At 48.2% G+C, this 18501-nt stretch overlaps 1 protein-coding gene across 3 annotated transcripts; it reads left to right on the top strand.

Annotated features, from left to right (window-relative positions):
• The first annotated feature begins 461 nt into the window (after positions 1-461).
• On the top strand, positions 462-18395 carry syt16 (synaptotagmin XVI). Of its 3 annotated transcripts, none has more exons than XM_062469877.1 (7): positions 462-745; positions 8455-8691; positions 11753-11965; positions 13143-13657; positions 14947-15405; positions 15786-15975; positions 16189-18395. In XM_062469877.1, exons 1-7 carry the CDS (start codon positions 733-735, stop codon positions 16500-16502), a joined length of 1941 nt encoding a protein of 646 aa, XP_062325861.1. In that variant the 5' UTR covers positions 462-732; the 3' UTR covers positions 16503-18395. The 3 variants fall into 3 exon arrangements, with proteins under 3 accessions (XP_062325861.1, XP_062325863.1, XP_062325862.1); XM_062469879.1 differs by having other exon boundaries at positions 463-745; positions 8512-8691; XM_062469878.1 differs by lacking the exon at positions 462-745 and adding an exon at positions 4419-4553 and having other exon boundaries at positions 8512-8691.
• Positions 18396-18501: the final 106 nt, after the last annotated feature.

The raw sequence follows: 18501 nt of genomic DNA, 5'->3' as shown, positions 1-18501 counted from the left end.
CTCGACTGTGACATTCTCCATGACCCGCTGGGTTTTCAGTCATTAATGGACACTATGAATAGCAGAAAGCAGTTTCTGGAAATGAGTTACTTCTCACTGTCTAAAATAATTGTTTACATCTGAATAATAAAAATTGGTTTCCGTTAAACTTTGTGTAGTTAACTAGAATTGATCTTCACTCAAGACTTGTACCACTGACTCCAAAGCCGTCAGCAAACTGGGGTCTGTAAACGGATCTGGAACTGGGAGAGGCGGCTGTGGAGGCGAGGCAAGAAGGGCGCCAAGTTATCAAGAACTACTCAAGAAGGCTATAGCTCTTTAACAATTAAGAAATATATCATTATAGTTACTTCTAGGAGAGGTAAGTGTCACATTTATCGTTTTCTAATGCAATCCTCTTGAGGTCTCCCTAGCCCGCTTTTGTATTGATCTAACCCTAAATAGCGTATAGGTCCTGGTGCGCCGAGAGGTCAGTGGGAGCCGTTGAGACAACGTGATAGGTAGAGTGGCCAGCACCGGAACAATATCGAGGAATGGCTTGGAGAGGAGTCAGGATGGATGGATGGGTCCATCATACCGCATGCGGATAGAAAGAACGGGGCAACGTCGGAGGGAGCGAGGAGCATCCCGCTACCGTATCCGACCGATTTTGATCGGCATTCAGGAAGAACAATGTTGAAACATAAGATGCGTTAGTTAACCCACGCAATCCGACCAAATCTGTTTTCAATCATGGCCTCAGACAGTAAGTATTGGAAGCACTAAAGTTATATATTTTAACGGGGGGTATGGTATTATTATCCATTGTAGTGCAGCGGGCTATGGTTTTTCTATTGTTTACAATAACCGTTCTAGCCTATCGCATATAAGCTGCAACCAGAGATGCCATATCTTTTACTTAGTAATGTATCCTCTACCGATTGTGCAGGGCATTATATTTGACTTTTGTCAAAACATGTAGGCTAATAATTCATCTTTGAGTGGATTATCTGCTATCTGATCGATAAATGTGCACCACAACATCATATTAATCGTCTGCTTATGGTAGCCTACATTGTTCATGATGCAATGAAAATAATATTAGCCTACGACAACGTAGGTTTCAGAGGCAGCCAATTGAGCCCACCTTTAGTATAGGCTACGGTATGATTATCATTTGGTTTAGCAATAGTCAAATACTATAAATAGTTTACACACTGCTGTCTTTTGACTTACGTTGTTAAATTATTTATGACGCACTGTAATGTTTTCTTTGGCGTGTTTTTGAATTTTGCATTAAAACCCACAAGTTGACGAGGAAAATTGTGAGAACAGTCTCTCACACAACAATTCAGCTTTATTTCTACACTTACATGGAATAATTAAATAATTAAATTATGACTGACTGCTGTCATGTGTTGGGATATGTGATGCAAATATCCTCCCTTCAGACATTCTCACTTTTATTTTAGAAATATGCTTGCAAAGAGGACCCTTAAATACCATCAAGGCCATTAGAATCAGTAGTTTAGTTGCCTGTTATCACACATAAAATATTTATAACATATTTTCTTTACTGGAGAGGTATAATATTGGAATATGTGTGATATTCCCTTTTCATCTGGCTGACAAGCATTTATACACATTGTGTCAAGGCCAAAAAACCAAGAAGCACTGTCTGTAGTTTACTGAATCACACCCATACCTATCTGACCATAAGTTCAATGTCCTCAGTGAACACTATAATTAAGCAATTGCCTGTGTTTAATGGCTTGTTAGTGGTAAGGTATAGTACATGCAGTGGTGATTATAGTCCCTTAGGATCATCCAATATCCCCATGCCAACTAGTCTAGAACTGTCAAGTATCATGTCACAGCATAGCACTCAACCAAGTTCCAGGATAAGGACCAACAGTCATTAAACTGTGTCAATACTGTTAATGAAACCTCAGTTGCCTCTCTCAAGTTTAGCCCCTGAGCGAGACTGAAGATATACTGTGTAACGTCTCATCTCTGAATGTGGTCCTTAGTTTTGTCGTTCAGTAGAAGGCTCAATGGAGATTGTTGAGTAAAGGGTTAGTTATACTCTGCCTACTGCTCACTGTGGCCTAGTTACAGAGAAGACCATGCTTAATTCATGCTCTTCTTTCCCCCTGCTGGGCTGTAGGGGATGGGGGGTGGGGTGAGGATGATGAAGGGAGGGGAGAGGATGAAGGGAGGGGAGAGGATGAAGGGAAGGGTGGGGGGTGGGGTGAGGATGTTGAAGGGAGGGGTGGGGGGTGGGGTGAGGATGTTGAAGGGAGGGGTGGGGGGTGGGGTGTGGATGATGAAGGGAGAGGATGAGGGGTAGGGTGAGGATGATGAATGGGAGAGGATGAGGGGTGAGGATGCTGAAGGGAGAGGATGAGGGGTGGGGTGAGGATGATGAAGGGAGAGGATGAGGGGTAGGGTGAGGATGATGAAGGGAGAGGATGAGGGGTAGGGTGAGGATGATGAAGGGAGAGGATGAGGGGTAGGGTGAGGATGATGAAGGGAGAGGATGAGGGGTGGGGTGTGGATGATGAAGGGAGAGGATGAGGGGTGAGGTTGATGAAGGGAGAGGATGAGGGGTGGGGTGAGGATGACGAAGGGAGAGGATGAGGGGTAGGGTGAGGATGATGAAGGGAGAGGATGAGGGGTAGGGTGAGGATGATGAAGGGAGAGGATGAGGGGTGGGGTGAGGATGATGAATGGGAGAGGATGAGGGGTAGGGTGAGGATGATGAAGGGAGAGAATGAGGGATGAGGAAGGGAGAGGATGAGGGGTGGGGTGTGGATGACGAATCAGAATCAGAATCAGAATGGGATTTATTGTGCCAGCTTAACGCAGCTTATTGTGCTTGCTTCCTGTCAGACAGGAAGTCTGTGATCCACCTGCAGGTGGAATCAGGCACGTTCAGCTGGGAGAGCTTGTCCTGAAGCAGGGCGGGGATGATGGTATTGAAGGCAGAGCTGAAGTCCACAAACAGGATCCTGGCATAGGATGCTGGGGAGTCCAGGTGCTGTAGGGTGAAGTGGAGGGCCATGTTAACTGCATCGTCCACAGACCTGTTGGCTCTGTAGGCAAACTGCAGGGGGTCCAGTAGAGGGTCAGTGATGGATTTAAGGTGTGCCAGCACCAGGCGCTCGAAAGACTTCATTACCACAGAGGTCAGGGCGACGGGTCTGTAGTCATTATGTCCTGTTGGCCTTGGCTTTTTGGGCACAGGGATGATGGTGGAGGACTTGAGACAGGCTGGCACATGGCATGTCTCAAGGGAGGTGTTAAAGATGTAGGTAAACACCGGAGACAGCTGGTCAGCGCAGTGCTTGAGGGTGGCTGGAGAGACAGAGTCCGGCCCAGCTGCTTTGCGGGGATTCTGCCTCTTGAAAAGTCTGTTAACTTCACCCTCCTGAATGGAGAGAGTCGTCACTGTAGAGGGGGGGAGGTGGGAGGCCTCCTGGGTGGGAAGGGGTAGTTCAGGACTGTCCAATTGTCTTTCAAATCTGCAGTAGAACTCATTCAGGTCGTTGGCCAGGCGGGAGTCGTTAGTGGAGTGGGGGGCTCTGGGCTTGTAGTTGGTAATCTGCCTGAGCCCTCTCCAGACAGAAGGGAGAGGAGGAGGGGTGGGGTGAGGATGATGAAGGGAGAGGATGAGGGGTGGGGTGAGGATGATGAAGGGAGAGGATGAGGGGTGAGGATGATGAAGGGAGAGGATGAGGGGTGTGGATGATGAAGGGAGAGGATGAGGGGTGAGGATGATGAAGGGAGAGGATGAGGGGTGGGGTGTGGATGATGAAGGGAGAGGATGAGGGGTGGGGTGTGGATGATGAAGGGAGAGGATGAGGGGTGGGGTGAGGATGATGAAAGGAGAGGATGAGGGGTAGGGGTGTGGTGGGGGGGGAAGTGGAAAGTGCTAATGTTTGACCACTTCCACTGAGGCCTGATGAGTAATATCTAGTGGAGAAGATTGAGAGTGCATTTCAGTACAAACAAATTAGCCGAATGAAGAAACCGAATCAGCGCTCTTCTTTTTCATCTGTCGATTGATTTGCTATGTTGTTTAACCGCTCTGTATGGTTGCTAATGGCAGACATTAGCTAATGGAAATAAGCAGTTTGATGATTGTGTTTTAAGTGAGCAAAAATGTTCTTGCTTGTGGTTAACATGTGAAATCTGAATAACAGTTGATAATTTAACAGTTGGACAGTGTTGGATTTTGTTGTGTCCTGGCTGACAAGCATTTTACTTTCATCACCTCTTGTGTTGTTGGGCCTCAAAGCGGCATTCAGGAAGGGTGTTCCATCTTGCCCAGCGAGACAGGAAGCAGGAAGAACATTAAGAACGACTGAGAGAGTCGGTGCCTGGTCCGAGGGCAGAGAGAGTCGGTGCCTGGTCCGAGGGCAGAGCCAGACGTAGAAGAAAGGGGAGCTGAGAGGAGACCAGAACTGGATGGGAGAGCAGAAGCTAGGCTTCTGGATCCTGCTGCAGGGAAAGCATGGAGAAAGAAACGGGATATCCAGACTCACAAGCCACACAGACTCCACCTAGGATCCGTAAGATGTTGTTATTATGCTTTTATCAAGAACTGCTTTAGTTTGAGATGTTTTGGGGTCGCTTTAGTAGAATTTAACGAGTTTCCTTAGCAAAAACCTTTGTTTCATTTGAACTCTCTCTTAACAAGCATCCCTTACCATCTTGTTAGTTGACCAACAAACTCGTCAACAACACCTCAGTAGATTAATTATGGAAATATTGTTAGCCTGAAGGGTTTTGTCAGGTTTATAGATTGAGAATCAGATCTGTTGGATTTCAATGGCTGAAATTAGCCAACAGGTGGAGCCATTCCATTTGGTCACATTACACGTCAGTTTATGTTATGTTACATGTTACATACATGTAACATGTTATGTTAGGTGCATCGACTGACGGTAACCAGCAGAGGGCATCTGGATATCAACATTGTGATGGTGCAGCTCTGATTAAGCCTTAGTACTATAAAGGAGTGAAATCCTTCATGAGCTTAAAGCAAATAGCATGCAATCTAGCCTCTAAAGTCATAAGTCAGAGTCAGGAGTGGGAGTCAGATGGCTGAGTGGTTAGGGAAGCGGGCTAGTAATCAGAAGGTTGCTAGTTTGATTCCCGGCTATGCCAACCAAATGACGTTGTGTCCTTGGGCAAGGCACTTCACCCTACTTGCCTCGGGGGAGAATGTCCCTGTAAGAAAAAAAAGAAATACTGCATTATCAGAATCAAAATCAGAAATACTTTATTGATCCCCGAAGTATTTACACAATCAGCAGCTCAACTCACAATCTCATAGTGATTAGTTTGTGTCTATAGAGACAAGATTGTTGTGCTCTCAGGCTGAACATGGGTCTTGTTCCTGAGAGTCAATCCCAGTGAACCTAGGACAATGACTCACCTCTGTCACTAGAACCTCCTCTTCCTGTCCAATCAAGGCAGGACTGACAGCGCCATGGTAACATGGGTCCTTTATGTGTGTGGGCAAAGGAACACACATTATTATCTCTTAACAGAAACGTTGGGCAGTTTCCAAGGAAACCAAGTGTGATTCTCAGGTGTGTGTGTGTGTGGTGGCCAATGGGCTTGAGGTTGTGGACACAGATGAAAGCACATACAACCAAGTCCAGTTTGGCCGCTTTGACCCCTGTGATTCTGTTGACTCAAACACATCCACCTGTTCATGCATCACAAACGCTCACCATTGTGCCACGATAAATAATCAGCAGTACATTTTTGTAACAAGGATTAGACTTGGGGAAAAGGAAGGTCCACTACATTCATATTCTCACCAACATACACACACACGCACACACACACACACACGCACACACACACGCACACACACACACACACGCACACACACACGCACACACACACACACGCACACACACACACACACACACACACACATGCACACACACACACACACCTGTATCTGTGCCTGGCTTGCGCCACACCTGTTCCCTCAAACAACAGGCTCACTCATACTGAACAAACACACAACATACCAGAGTTCTCCAGGCCCTGCCTCTCTATCAGTTACACACCTGTGTTTGCCTGACGTTTCTCTCTCCCCAGCCTGGCTAATGAGTAGAATTCACTGCTCTATCAAAAGGACTCTTGTTCTGAAGTGTTTTGATTCGACTTACAGGCACGTACAGGTGAGTGTTGATCTGTCTCTGCCGTGTCTCCCTGTGTGCTCGAAGCGAGGGGGCAGAGAGTTGGCTGGGGATGTGAGATTTCTGTTGATGGGCGTTAGGATGCGTCTGAATGCTAATGCTTGTGCGTGGTCCCGTTTTTTTTTAGTATTCATCATGTGCATGACTGCCAGGTTGTCAGCGTGCTTATGTGTGAATATTAATACAATAGCTTGATTATTATGCTGTTGACTTCTCTACCCGGCTTTGAAGTCAAACTAGCAAGTGGAGAACAGATAACACTTTGATGTGTTCCCGGGGGGGTGGGGGGGGGGGGTGGAGTAGAAATGTCCAGTACAAGAGAACAGTCCAAATGACGGGTCATTACATTTAGTCATTTAGCAGACGCTCTTATCCAGAGCGGCTTACAGTAAGTACAGGGACATTCCCCCCGAGGCAAGTAGGGTGAAGTGCCTTGCCCAAGGACACAATGTCATTTTTGCACGGCCGGGAATCGATCTGGCAACCTTCTGATTACTAGCCCGATTCCCTAACCGCTCAGCCACCTGACTCCATCTGACCCTCATTACAACACAGAGACGTTTAAGGGATGTGATTGGTGTGCAAGAACAAAGGGGCTTGGTGCTGCCTGTCTGTCTGCTATAAAGTCATTAATGTGGCTGATTAGCTCCTCTCCTCTGGGCTGCTCCTGCCCCGCTCTGGGCATCCCTCATCTGCCCTCGCTTTCAAAGGCAGCTTTTGAAGTTCCACCACTTTCTGACTCACATGGCAGTGAAGGTACCTCTGCCTGTGAGCTGTGATGCGTTAGTTCATCTGATACGTGTATATGTGTGTGTGTGTGTGTTTCTGTGGTTGTGTGTGGGCTCGGTGTACACGCGCGTGTGTGTCGACTAGATGGCAGATTGCACTGCTGCGGGCTCTGTAGGAGTACCAGGTGTCAGGCCAACCCCTGACCCACGCCCATTTCCTGCCCATCTGCAGGCACACACAGGGGGCTCTGAGAGGGGGATAGTGAGGTGTCTGTCTGTGTGCAGCTCCACTGGGATCCCCAGATAGCTTGTTTTGGGTCACACTACCAGTGTCTGCTCTGCTCGGTGCATGCTGATGTCAGTGCGGGAATACTGGAGTAGTTGGCGCCTACACGGCTTGAAGATCTACACAGACATGAACACAAAGAGAGAGAGGAATACGCCCACCCAACCACACACGACACAGTGGAATAACAAATGTGGACCTTGGGGGTTTAGGAAGAGGAGAAGTGCTGCAGGGAATTCAAAAGACTTCAAGTTGAGAACGATGGGTTTAAGACATTGACAAGGGGATTGTAAAATATGCATCAGTGTCTTTTGCATGAGAATATACACACAAACACACAAATAGGGGCATTCACCCACACACACCTACGCTAATCTGTTCTTTAGTGTTGACGTGATGCCAGTTGGGACAGTTGTTTCCTCAGGGCATGGAGTCATGGTAAACTCCTCTTTTTTTCTTTCCATTGATTCGAATCCACTTTGGAGGTTGTCGTGGAAACGACCAAACACGGCACCCTCTTGTTCGTGTATTCATGTGCTGGAGAAGGGTCTGTCTGCTCATTCAGACTGGAGTGCTCTCTTCCTCTCCTCTCTCTTACATGACTCGCCCTTTCTCTCTCTCTCTTCTCTGTCTCTCTTTCTTCTTCTCCTATCTTGTTCACTGACTCCTCTCTCTCTCTTCCTCTCCTCTCTCTCCCTCTCGCTATCTCTTCTCAGTCTTCTCTCTCTTTTCTTTCTCTGTGTACAGAAGTCCCACTCATGGCCTTTATAGGACAGTGGCCAGACCCTTTACCCAGAGCAGGAAACTAAACAAGGCCTAATAAGGGTAGGATTGTGAAGATGAGGACCACAGCTTCTCTGCAGAATCATTTCACAATAAATGATTAATAAATAAATGACCACGGCTTCTCAGTAGAAGGGATGTTACAAGTGTTGGACTATGCATTGTCTCTACGTTACTGACTTAAGCATAGTCACCATCACCCATCCCATCAAATTTCATATGATTTGTTTGTTTCCAAGTTCACTGAATGTAATACTAGCTGATACAGTTCAGCCAACAAGTGTTTTAGATCAAAACAAAACAGTTGATGCAGTATCCAGAAGCATGTTTGTTAACCCAAACATCCAGTTTTTTTCCCTCAGATTTATCAAATGAATCTCGTAGCTCTGATAATAAAAGACTTCCCTTTCTGTCTGTGTGTGTACCTTGTGTGTGCCTGCATGTGTGTGTCCAGACTGTCTGTTTGTGTGGTCTGATCAGTGTGTCATCGTGTGTCCTCTGTCTCTCACAGTCACCCCCGAGGCCATCGGCTTCCTGTCTGCCGTCGGGGTGTTCGTAGTGGTCCTGGCCGTCCTCTTCCTCTTCATCAATAAGAAGTTGTGCTTCTCACGCGTCGGAGGGCTGCCCTGCCTGGAGCAGCACGGCCGCAAGAAGGGCTCTCGTAGCCGGCCTGGGATCCGCCAGGGGCTGGGTGAGTGGACACGCCTCTGGAGGGGGGGGGGGGGAGGGGGGAGGAGGAGGGGTTGGGGGGGAGGAGGGGGGGGGGGGGGAAGGGGGGAGGGAGGGAGGAGGAGGGGGTAGAGGGAGGAGGAGGTTGTAGGGATTCTGGACAACTGTGGGCGATGGTGGTTTTAAGGGCAGTGGGGTTGAGTTGGGACTGCCATTGAAGGATACTAATGTAACATCACTGCTCATCGGTATTGATCCAGTCAGTGCTCTTTTATTATACCGATATCAATATCTCATCACAATATACCAGCTTCCTGCTAGGCTTACTTAGTTTGGATAAATGGACTATAATGGCATGACTAAGATAATATCCTGGAAAGGTATGCTCAGTACAACATATGACACACGTCATCCTTATCTGTCCTGTCAAACACCTCCCTTAAGCTAAAGGTAAACCACTATCTCTCTGCGATATTGTAGCTGCTTAGGACTCTTGCTTTTCTAGATAGTTCCTTAAGCAAACATCTCCATTTGTGAGACATTTGTGTGTTAGGATGCCTTGTTACACTCAATTCAGTGAAGATTTGAGCCATTGCATGACAGCTCGGGTTGGATTCTGAGGTAGTTTGACTATATAGTATATGTTCATGTGTATCAGTTTTGGAATTGTATGTTTGCTCTCTCTCAAACACAAACATACAGTGTACCCAGAGCTGTTATCCTGCCTGTCCAGGATACTTCCAGGATAGGAACATTACTGTAAACAGTGTTCAGGGCTGCTTGGAAACACACACATACACGCATGCACGCACACACACACACTTAGCACTACCCACACACACACGCTCACACACACACAAGCTCACAGGTTCACACCCACATACACACACAGATACACACAGACACACACAGATACACACAGACACACACAGATACACACAGACACACAGATACACACAGACACACACAGATACACACAGACACACACAGATACACAGATACACACACAGATACACACACAGATACACACATACACACACAGATACACACGTCCCCCTTACAATGCTTCCCTGTTCATCGATTAGCTGTAAAATGACTAGCTCTTTGGGTGTTACCTGTCAGGTCTGCGGTCTGGAAGGACCATTTAATTCAGGGGAAATTGACCAACCTATTCTGAGACAGCCAGCTGCTGAACATGACATCTGGGCTGTTGTCTCGGCAACCTTTCTCTTCACCTCGGACACAGCACAGCGGCTCCTGAAAGATCGAATGAAACACTTCACTTCACACATACCTATTCTTGAGAGAGTATTGTGCCTGCATTAGTCACTTGAGTGTAGCCAGCTTTTAAACACGGGCCTTTGAGAATGGCCGTCTCGATAAGCCCTCCTGTGTGAGCTGCTACGGTTGCATAGGAACAGAGAGGCCTGACAGTTCCTGAAGGTCACTCCAGGAGGCTTCCTGCAACATATGCATTCATATGGAGGAGTCAGGTGGCTGAGCGGTTAGGGAATCGGGCTAGTAATCTAAAGGTTGCCGGTTCAATTCCCGGCCGTGCAAAAATGATGTTGTGTCCTTGGGCAAGGCACTTCACCCTACTTGCCTTGGGGGGAATGTCCCTGTACTTACTGTAAGTCGCTCTGGATAAGAGCGTCTGCTAAATGACTAAATGTAAATGTAATATACCTCCACGACATGGCGTGTGCTGCTCCTGTAGTCAGGAGAGTTATGGAGATTGAAGCCCAGTCATTGGATGCCTGCTGTGTGTTCCGGAAACCGTTTTTTTCGAACACGTTGCACTGTACAGTACGATCGAAGTTCACTTCATCTTTCATCTCACTGCGATTTGGTTGAGATTCTGGCAAAATAAGGGGTTCATCAGTGTGCGTGGTTATAAAGGCGTTGTGTGTGGGTTCATCGTGGTCTTTGTGAGACGACAAGGTCTTTGAATGATGCTAATGTGAGAGAGAGGCGTTTTGATTACTAGCATTCAAGTGATAATAATGGAGTTACTAGGAGTAGGGTCAGCAGACGAATGCAGGTTAGACAGCGCCTCAAATGCACACACACACACACACACACACACACACACACACACACTACGGCCCTGGAGACGTGTCAAACACCAGAGGTGGGTGGGATCGTGGTAAATCAATCAGCTGCCACTCGCCCACTCACCGGAGCTATCCTGTAACCATGGTGATGGCTCAGGTAAAGAGGTACATTTCGTGCTTGGTGACCTGCACTGATCAACGAGACGGGGGCGATATGACACAGATCTCTATTACAACGTCAGTCTGTTGTCAGCCAATTATAAACTCAAGATGCAGTCTGCTAGCCAGGCTGAAGATTTGAAGATTACAGTAACTGTTACTCTATATTGGCTTCATGATCTAAACATGGTTCCTCTCACTTTCAGATCCTTCATAGCAACTGGGTTTGGCAGAGTTCAGAGAGCTTTAGTTGGGTTGTCTTCTGCTTTCCCTCTTGTTACTTTGCAGACTCCATCCATCACCTATCCTCTCTGCTCTCCTTTCCTCCTCTCCTCTCCTCTGTCTCTTCTCCTCTCTTCTCCTCTCCCCTCCTCTTTCCTCTCATCTCTCCTCTCTGCTCTCCTTTCCTCCTCTCCTCTCTGCTCTCCTTTCCTCCTCTCCTCTCCTCTGTCTCTTCTCCTCTCCCCTCCCCTCCTCTTTCCTCTCATCTCTCCTCTCTGCTCTCCTTTCCTCCTCTCTGCTCTCCTTTCCTCCCATCCTCTCTGCTCTCCTTTCCTCCTCTCCTCTCTGCTCTCCTTTCCTCCCATCCTCTCTGCTCTCCTTTCCTCCTCTCTCTCTTCTCTTCTCCTCTCTTCTCCTCTCCCCTCCTCTTTCCTCTCATCTCTCCTCTATCTGTTCTCCTTTCTCTGCTTTCCTTCCTCTCCTTTCTCTCCTCTCCTCTCTCTGCTCTTCTCACCTGTCCTCAAATCCTCCCCTCATCTCCTCACATCCTCTCCTCTATGTTTGAGTCCTCAGTAACTTCTGCCTGCTCTGGTCTCTCCTCCCCCGCATGAACTCTTGTATGTCTGTCTGTGTGTGTGACTCCTTCAGTGAACAGCTACGGGGATGACGAGGATGACTCCAGCTCGTCTGACAGTGAGGAGGAGATAGTGAAGCAGTTTGAGATCTCAGTGTCGCGATCCCAGAGCTTCCGCTGCACGGCCACCTCTGAGGCGCTATCCCAGCCTGCACCGTGCCAGAGGCCCTTCACACGCCTGCTGTCGGACCAGGAAGAGGGCAGCACAGAGCCCTCCGACTTTGAAGGTACCGGAAAACACACACACACTCACTCACACGCTCACAGACATGCACACACACACTCACACAAAAACTCACTCACATGCACACACACTCACACAAACACTCACTCACACGCTCACAGAAATGTACACTCACACAAACACTCACACTCTCTCTCACACACTCACACACACATACGCACAGACACACACACACAGTGGTCACTAAAAGATAAGCATAGATACCTAATGTCATACTCAGAGTGCACTAAAGAGCAACGACTGTACATTCATTTTACACCACAAAACACAAAACAGACATATGGACACGTGTGTGTGTGTATATAGTTGTGATCCAGCAGGATGATTCACCCTACTGCCCTGAATCCCAAATACCATTTTCAACACGGATTACTGTCTGTAAAGAGCTTAGCTTGATTGGACCACTCTGTTGCCAGATCAACATAGGGCCGATAGATAGCACCCTGGGTCTTTTGATTCATTAGGAATGTGTTGAGATGGGTTTTGGGTGTCTTAAACATGGTATTAGAAGGATCAGATTATAGTGACAGCCTACCAAGGCAACATTATACATATGGTGGGGATACTGAAACCAAAGGGAAAGAGACTTATCCTTAAGACATCTTCTCAATCCTTACTGAATCCTCACTTCACACACACACACACACACACACACACACACACACACACACACACACACATATTCACAGTTAGACTGTCTCTTCTGGGTCCTGTGGTGCCATGAGATTCACAGCAGCTTCACCTCGGCTGTCCCATGTTGTCTCAAGCATGTTCTTCTCTCCCAGCATGTGAGAGCCTGTATGACATAACAGCCAATCGAAACCCCAGGACACACGCTCTGATGAGTCAATGTTGCCATGGTGAATACTCACTTAAAACAATGACATAATGATACTGAATTGGAGTTAATTGTCATTGATCAGACTGAGGTACAGTTTGTACCAACCCAGCCCTGAATGGGCCATAAAGAGTTACATAACAATATAATTGTCTGTGCATAAGTGGGCCGATCACGTGGTCCGTGGATGAATAGGGATTCAATTACTTTGTGCTTGCAAACGTACAGTACATCGCCAGGCAACCTGCTGACATAAAATCCATCGATCGTGGATGTGTACATAGTTGCTAATCACCATGTCACAATCTGTGTCCCTCCCCAGACATGGATGCCCAGAGCAGGCTAAGTTACCAGGACCCCCTGGACGCCCAGGGTCCCAGAGACCAGGACCCCCTGGACGCCCAGGGTCCCAGAGACCAGGACCCCCTGGACGCCCAGGGTCCCAGAGACCAGGACCCCCTGGACGCCCAGGGTCCCAGAGACCAGGACCCCCTGGACGCCCAGGGTCCCAGAGACCAGGACCCCCTGGACGCCCAGGGTCCCAGAGACCAGGACCCCCTGGACGCCCAGGGTCCCAGAGACCAGGACCCCCTGGACGCCCAGGGTCTCATAGACCCACTGTCTCAGCAGAGGCCTGGCTCCGTGCGCTCCCAGGAGGCTCTGGATGGCCCCCGGGGGGAAGGCTCGGTGGGCAGGGGGGTCACAGAGGCCAGCCCGGCCCCCGGCATGAGCCGACGGGCCACGGAGGGAAGCCTGGAGATGGAGACGGCCGTAGACGACCAGGACAATGAGGACAACAACGACGCCACAGACAGCTCCTCCACATGGAGCCCTGAGGTACTGCAGATGGGAGGCCCAGTCACCAACACTAAGCCCAGAGAAAGGTTATGTCTGAAGACTAACAGGACCTGTATCTGCATGGGACTCTGAGCTACATCAGGAGACAGTGTTGAGGGCTTTGTGATGGAAAGAGAAGGAAGACAGGGTTGAGTCAGAACCGACAGAGGCTTGGAATTTTAATGAGCCATATTTTTCAGCTGTGTTTTCTAACCCTAACTGAATTTGGGCACTCCAAGACAAGCGTGGCGTAATCCCCCTCAGGCTTTCTGTACGATACACGACTCCTTCCCCATGCCTCGTGTCACAAACCTCATAAATATGAATCTAACGTTTGGAATAGCAAAACCCAGCCTGTTAGTAAACCAAAGTGTCTGTGTGTGTTGCTAATGACGACGCGCGGTGTCAGTGTGTTACTGTGCTAAAGTACTAATGTGTCATGATTGATTATCAGCCCAGTTGGAGAGAGGTGATAGTGAGTGGGTGAGCGATGTTAGCCGGCATCATCGGCACTGGGCCCAGAGCTTACCCGAGCCCAGACGCCCGCAACAGCTTGTCGGTGTGTGATTGTGCGTGTTTGTTTGTGTGCGTGTATTTGTTTGTGTGTGTGTGTGTTTAGGTGTGTGGTAGCATAAAAGTGCCTCTTAGCCGCCAATCCACACAATAGAATTGGGAGCAATCCGTGCTTAGAGCGGATCCCACTCGTTTTATCTTCACATGGGAAACGCGAGGCGTCTGTCATTCTGATGTGAAGATGGCGATCATCATTTAGAGATTTGTGGAGACAAAGATCTGTGGTGCTTGATGCCCGATATGTAGCTTGAAGTGGAGCCCTTCACCTGACGTGTTGTACGCTCCGCGCGGACGACGCTGTGATTATCTTATCTTATCCGCGGTTGCCGTGCCTACGCCAACACTCCGCCTGCTCTGTCAACATGGTGACACAATCGCCGTGGTGTTTGTTGACCGTGTGAGGCGCTGCTTGGCTGGGTTCAGACTTCTGCTTCATTGCGTTAATCTCCTTCTATTCAGGTTCCATGTGGCAAATGTTATCATTCATGTGATTACAGTAATCAAATGATGATGATGCCCTATTAAAATGCACAGTGTTTCTAGTTAGATTATCTCATTGCCATCCCGGGAAATATGTGTTGAGTTAATAAAAATCCCTTTTGTTTAGCAGACGCTTTTATCCAAAGCGTTGTACAGGAGGTCGGGATTAGAACCTGCAACCTCTTAGTCTGCAGTCAAATGCTCTGACCCGCTAAGCTTCATGTTTTCTCCCTCAGCAGGAGCATCCCCTGGGGGATGGGTTCTCCTCCGCCCCCGCCGCCCGCTCCCGCCCCCCAATCCCCAAATGCGGGGATCTCATCATCGCCCTGGAGCACAAGGCAGACGTGGAGAAGCTGTTGGTGACCGTGGTGGTGGCCAGGGACATCCCCGACAAGGAGCGCAGCGGGATGGACTCCTGGCAGGTGCACGTGGTCCTCCTCCCGGCCAAGAAACAGCGGCATAAAACCTCCGTCCAGAAGGGGGCGCTGCCCCACTTCAACGAAACCTTCCGCTTCTCCCGCGTGGAGCAGGCGGACCTGGCGGTGTCGGCCCTGAGGTTCCGGCTCTACGCCCTGGGGGGGCGGATGTCCCGGGAGAAGATGATGGGGGAGAGGGTGCTTCGTCTCACGGGTTTGAATCCTGAAGGGGGCGTGACCGAGACCACCCTGGTGCTGGAGCCTCGCAGCAACATGAAGGTAAGGCCACAGACCGCCAGAACAGCTTGTAGGTGTACAAGGTGTAAGTACAGGGAATGTCCCTGTACTTACTGTAAGTCGCTCTGGATAAGAGCGTCTGCAAAAAAAAAAAGACTAAATGTGTAGCTCAGCGGTTAGAGTATTCGAAGGCAGAGGGAGCGAGAGGTTACAGGTTCAGATTCCCCCTGTGTGTCTGACTTGGTTTTATGAAAGCAAACTGCTTAATTAATACATCATTATTATTACGGTTATACCACGACAGCACAGGCTCACTGGAGCATCGCAAGGTTTATAGTCATAGACATATATATAGTGACATCACCTTTATGAGATCACGAGAGCCCCATACGCCATTCTAACGTTGTCATGGTGTCAATCAGAGTGTGGACTCTCAGCTGAGCCTGTCTGGGGTGTCCCAGAGCGACAGCGCCTCCTCCACTCAGTCTCTGACTCACGGAGGGGTCCCAGAGCTGCTGGTGGGGCTGACCTACAACGCCACCACAGGACGCATGTCTGTGGAGCTCATCAAGGGCAGCCACTTCCGCAACCTGGCCATCAACAGGCCACCCGGTAAGCCCCCTTAAACACACACACACATAAACACACACACACACCACACAGAAACACACACACACCAAACACACAGAAACACAAAGAAACACACACACCACACAGAAACACACACACACCACACACACAGAAACACACCCCACACAGAAACACTCACACATGCAAATAAACACTTCACGACATTGCGTCTCCTTCCCCTCTGGTTTCCGACAGACACGTATGGGAAGCTGACCCTGCTGAACTCGGTGGGCCAGGAGATCTCTCGCTGCAAGACGTCGGTGCGGCGCGGCCAGCCCAACCCCGTCTACAAGGAGACCTTCGTCTTCCAGGTGGCTCTGTTCCAGCTGTCCGACGTCACCCTCATGGTGTCCATCTACAACCGGCGCAGCATGAAGCGCAAGGAGATGGTGGGCTGGATCGCCCTGGGCCAGAACAGCAGCGGGGAGGAGGAGCAGCTGCACTGGCAGGACATGAAGGAGGGTCGCGGCCAGCAGGTCTGCCGCTGGCACGTGCTTCTGGAGGCCTGACGACCAGGGACGGGTCAGGAGAGGTGGACAGGGAGGAATGTAGTCACCACAACCCTGTTGGTTTGCTCTCACACCTGTCTCTGGTTGCTACAGGGCTCCATCCTCTCATTCGGCTGCCCCAGACGCTGGTTTACATTATCTGTGAGTGAAGTCAGAAATCAGGGGCAAAAAAGAAATCATGCGGTCATGATGATGCAGTTTTGACAGATCTTTACGTTTATCCTGTGAAATGAATTATGAAAAATGATCACAGTGGACTAGTTTCATCTACGTTTCACTGTCAAATATCTAGTTGTGAGCAGTGGGATTGTAGTGTGCACCGACTACAGTTTGAAGATGTCAAAGATTGTTTGGGCAAAAGTACTGTTATGTAAACATTTTAATGAAGGTTTTATAGATTTCGGAATCAAAGACTCGTTCACCTTCCCCACATTCAGTCACTCCTTAGGGTTCTCATGTTTTCGGTGGGTTAGATGCGTAAAATACTGGTCTGCTACCTCCCTCTTCTCTATCCTCTGCTTCCCTCCTCCTCCTCCTCTGTCTCACCAGAAGGACTTGCTGCTCAGCAGACCTTGCCCTTAACATCTGCCCTCCCTGACAGTCTGTGTATCAGAGAAGGAATGATGAAGCAGCAGGCCCTTTCTTAGCGTCTAAGCAGTGTGTTCTCTGGGCAAAGCTTATTTAAACACCCATCAATGCTGAGCTGAAAAGAAGCTTTAAATATCCCAGTGCAGCTGTTAATAACATGCGATGAATTACCCTGGGAGTGTGTGATTTTTGGGTGGTAATTGGTGCTTACGGTCCTTGGACTCCACAGCCTGATGACGATGCTAATGCTTCTGCTCTTGGCCCAGCTTCTCGGGGCTTCATTGAATCATATGGCAGTCGCTGCACTGAGTGATTACATTTGTTTATGTAGCTAGTCAACCTCCAACCCCCCTAGGGTTATCGTCACAGTTTAACACGGAGGAGGATGCTGAAGGGTTCTGTACTGGAACAGCAGAGGGAGGCAAGATCAGCAGCCCCTTTTTTAAGGACTTGAATCTGCAACCTTTAGAATTGCTTGGCTAAAGTAGGTCAATCGAATGACTCAATTTACTTTGAAATGACCCCCGTATAGAACCACATGTGACCTATTACCAAGTTCATTTCCACCGATTAATCCACCTCAAAGTGATTGGCAGTGATTGCTTTGACAAATACTTAATTTATCTTTGATACTGCTGAAACCTTCTTTGAAAAGAGGGGGGGGAAAATTGCCTGTCAATGTTTACATTCCTATCCAAGATTAAAACCACTTCATTCATCTTCAAGTGAGAACAACATGCCACAATTTTTTGAGTGTGCAGAGATTTACTATGCCCGTAATGTACATCGGAGTGAGACCATTGTATGTAACAGATGGCATGTTTTTACAGGAAGAGCCTATGTTGTTTTAATGACTTGATAGTTAATAGTTATTCCCCATATCCACAAGTTAAATTTATATATTTGATTGTTATGTACTATATTTAATACACATATTTACATTTATTTATGCATGTCGAGAGTTGCTGTACATAATCCTTATATATTTTTGAAAAGCTCAGTGTACATGTAATAAACCAGTGTGTTTTACTGCATGCTTATCTAAAACTACCAGTCTGAGAGTCTGATGAAGTTAAGTGCCTGTAATGTAAGGATGAGGCTTATCCATTTATGGAGGGAAATCTAGCATGTGATGCTTATACTTTGGTGTTCCTCTGAATGCAGTTGTAGGATTGCAATTGCATGCATAAACATTTGATTTTTTAATGTCTACATGGTGTTTGGAAAACGCATGTTAAAAAAAGGGCACAGATCACTTTTGCACACAGGTTTGTTCTTGACAATAAAAGGATCCCTGTTACATTAGATGTGTGACGTTTGCTTTTTGAGTCTCACTCGGCTTCAGCCAAGTGTGGGATTTGTAGTTCTAATAGACTGGCCAAAATGCTCCAAGGAAATCACAGACACATGA

The sequence above is a fragment of the Osmerus eperlanus genome, chromosome 9 (assembly GCF_963692335.1).
Source record: "Osmerus eperlanus chromosome 9, fOsmEpe2.1, whole genome shotgun sequence".
In the NCBI taxonomy this organism is placed as follows: Eukaryota; Metazoa; Chordata; class Actinopteri; order Osmeriformes; family Osmeridae; genus Osmerus; species Osmerus eperlanus.
The sequence above is the reverse complement of the archived record's forward strand: the minus strand, read 5'-3'. Positions and strand labels throughout refer to the sequence as shown.

Excerpts from the sequence above, each read along its gene's own strand:
- syt16 (XM_062469877.1), top strand. Across the intron at positions 8,692-11,752 it reads TGGGATCCGCCAGGGGCTGG|TGAACAGCTACGGGGATGAC; the intron begins GTGAGTGGACAC and ends TGACTCCTTCAG. Across the intron at positions 15,976-16,188 it reads GGCCATCAACAGGCCACCCG|ACACGTATGGGAAGCTGACC; the intron begins GTAAGCCCCCTT and ends GGTTTCCGACAG.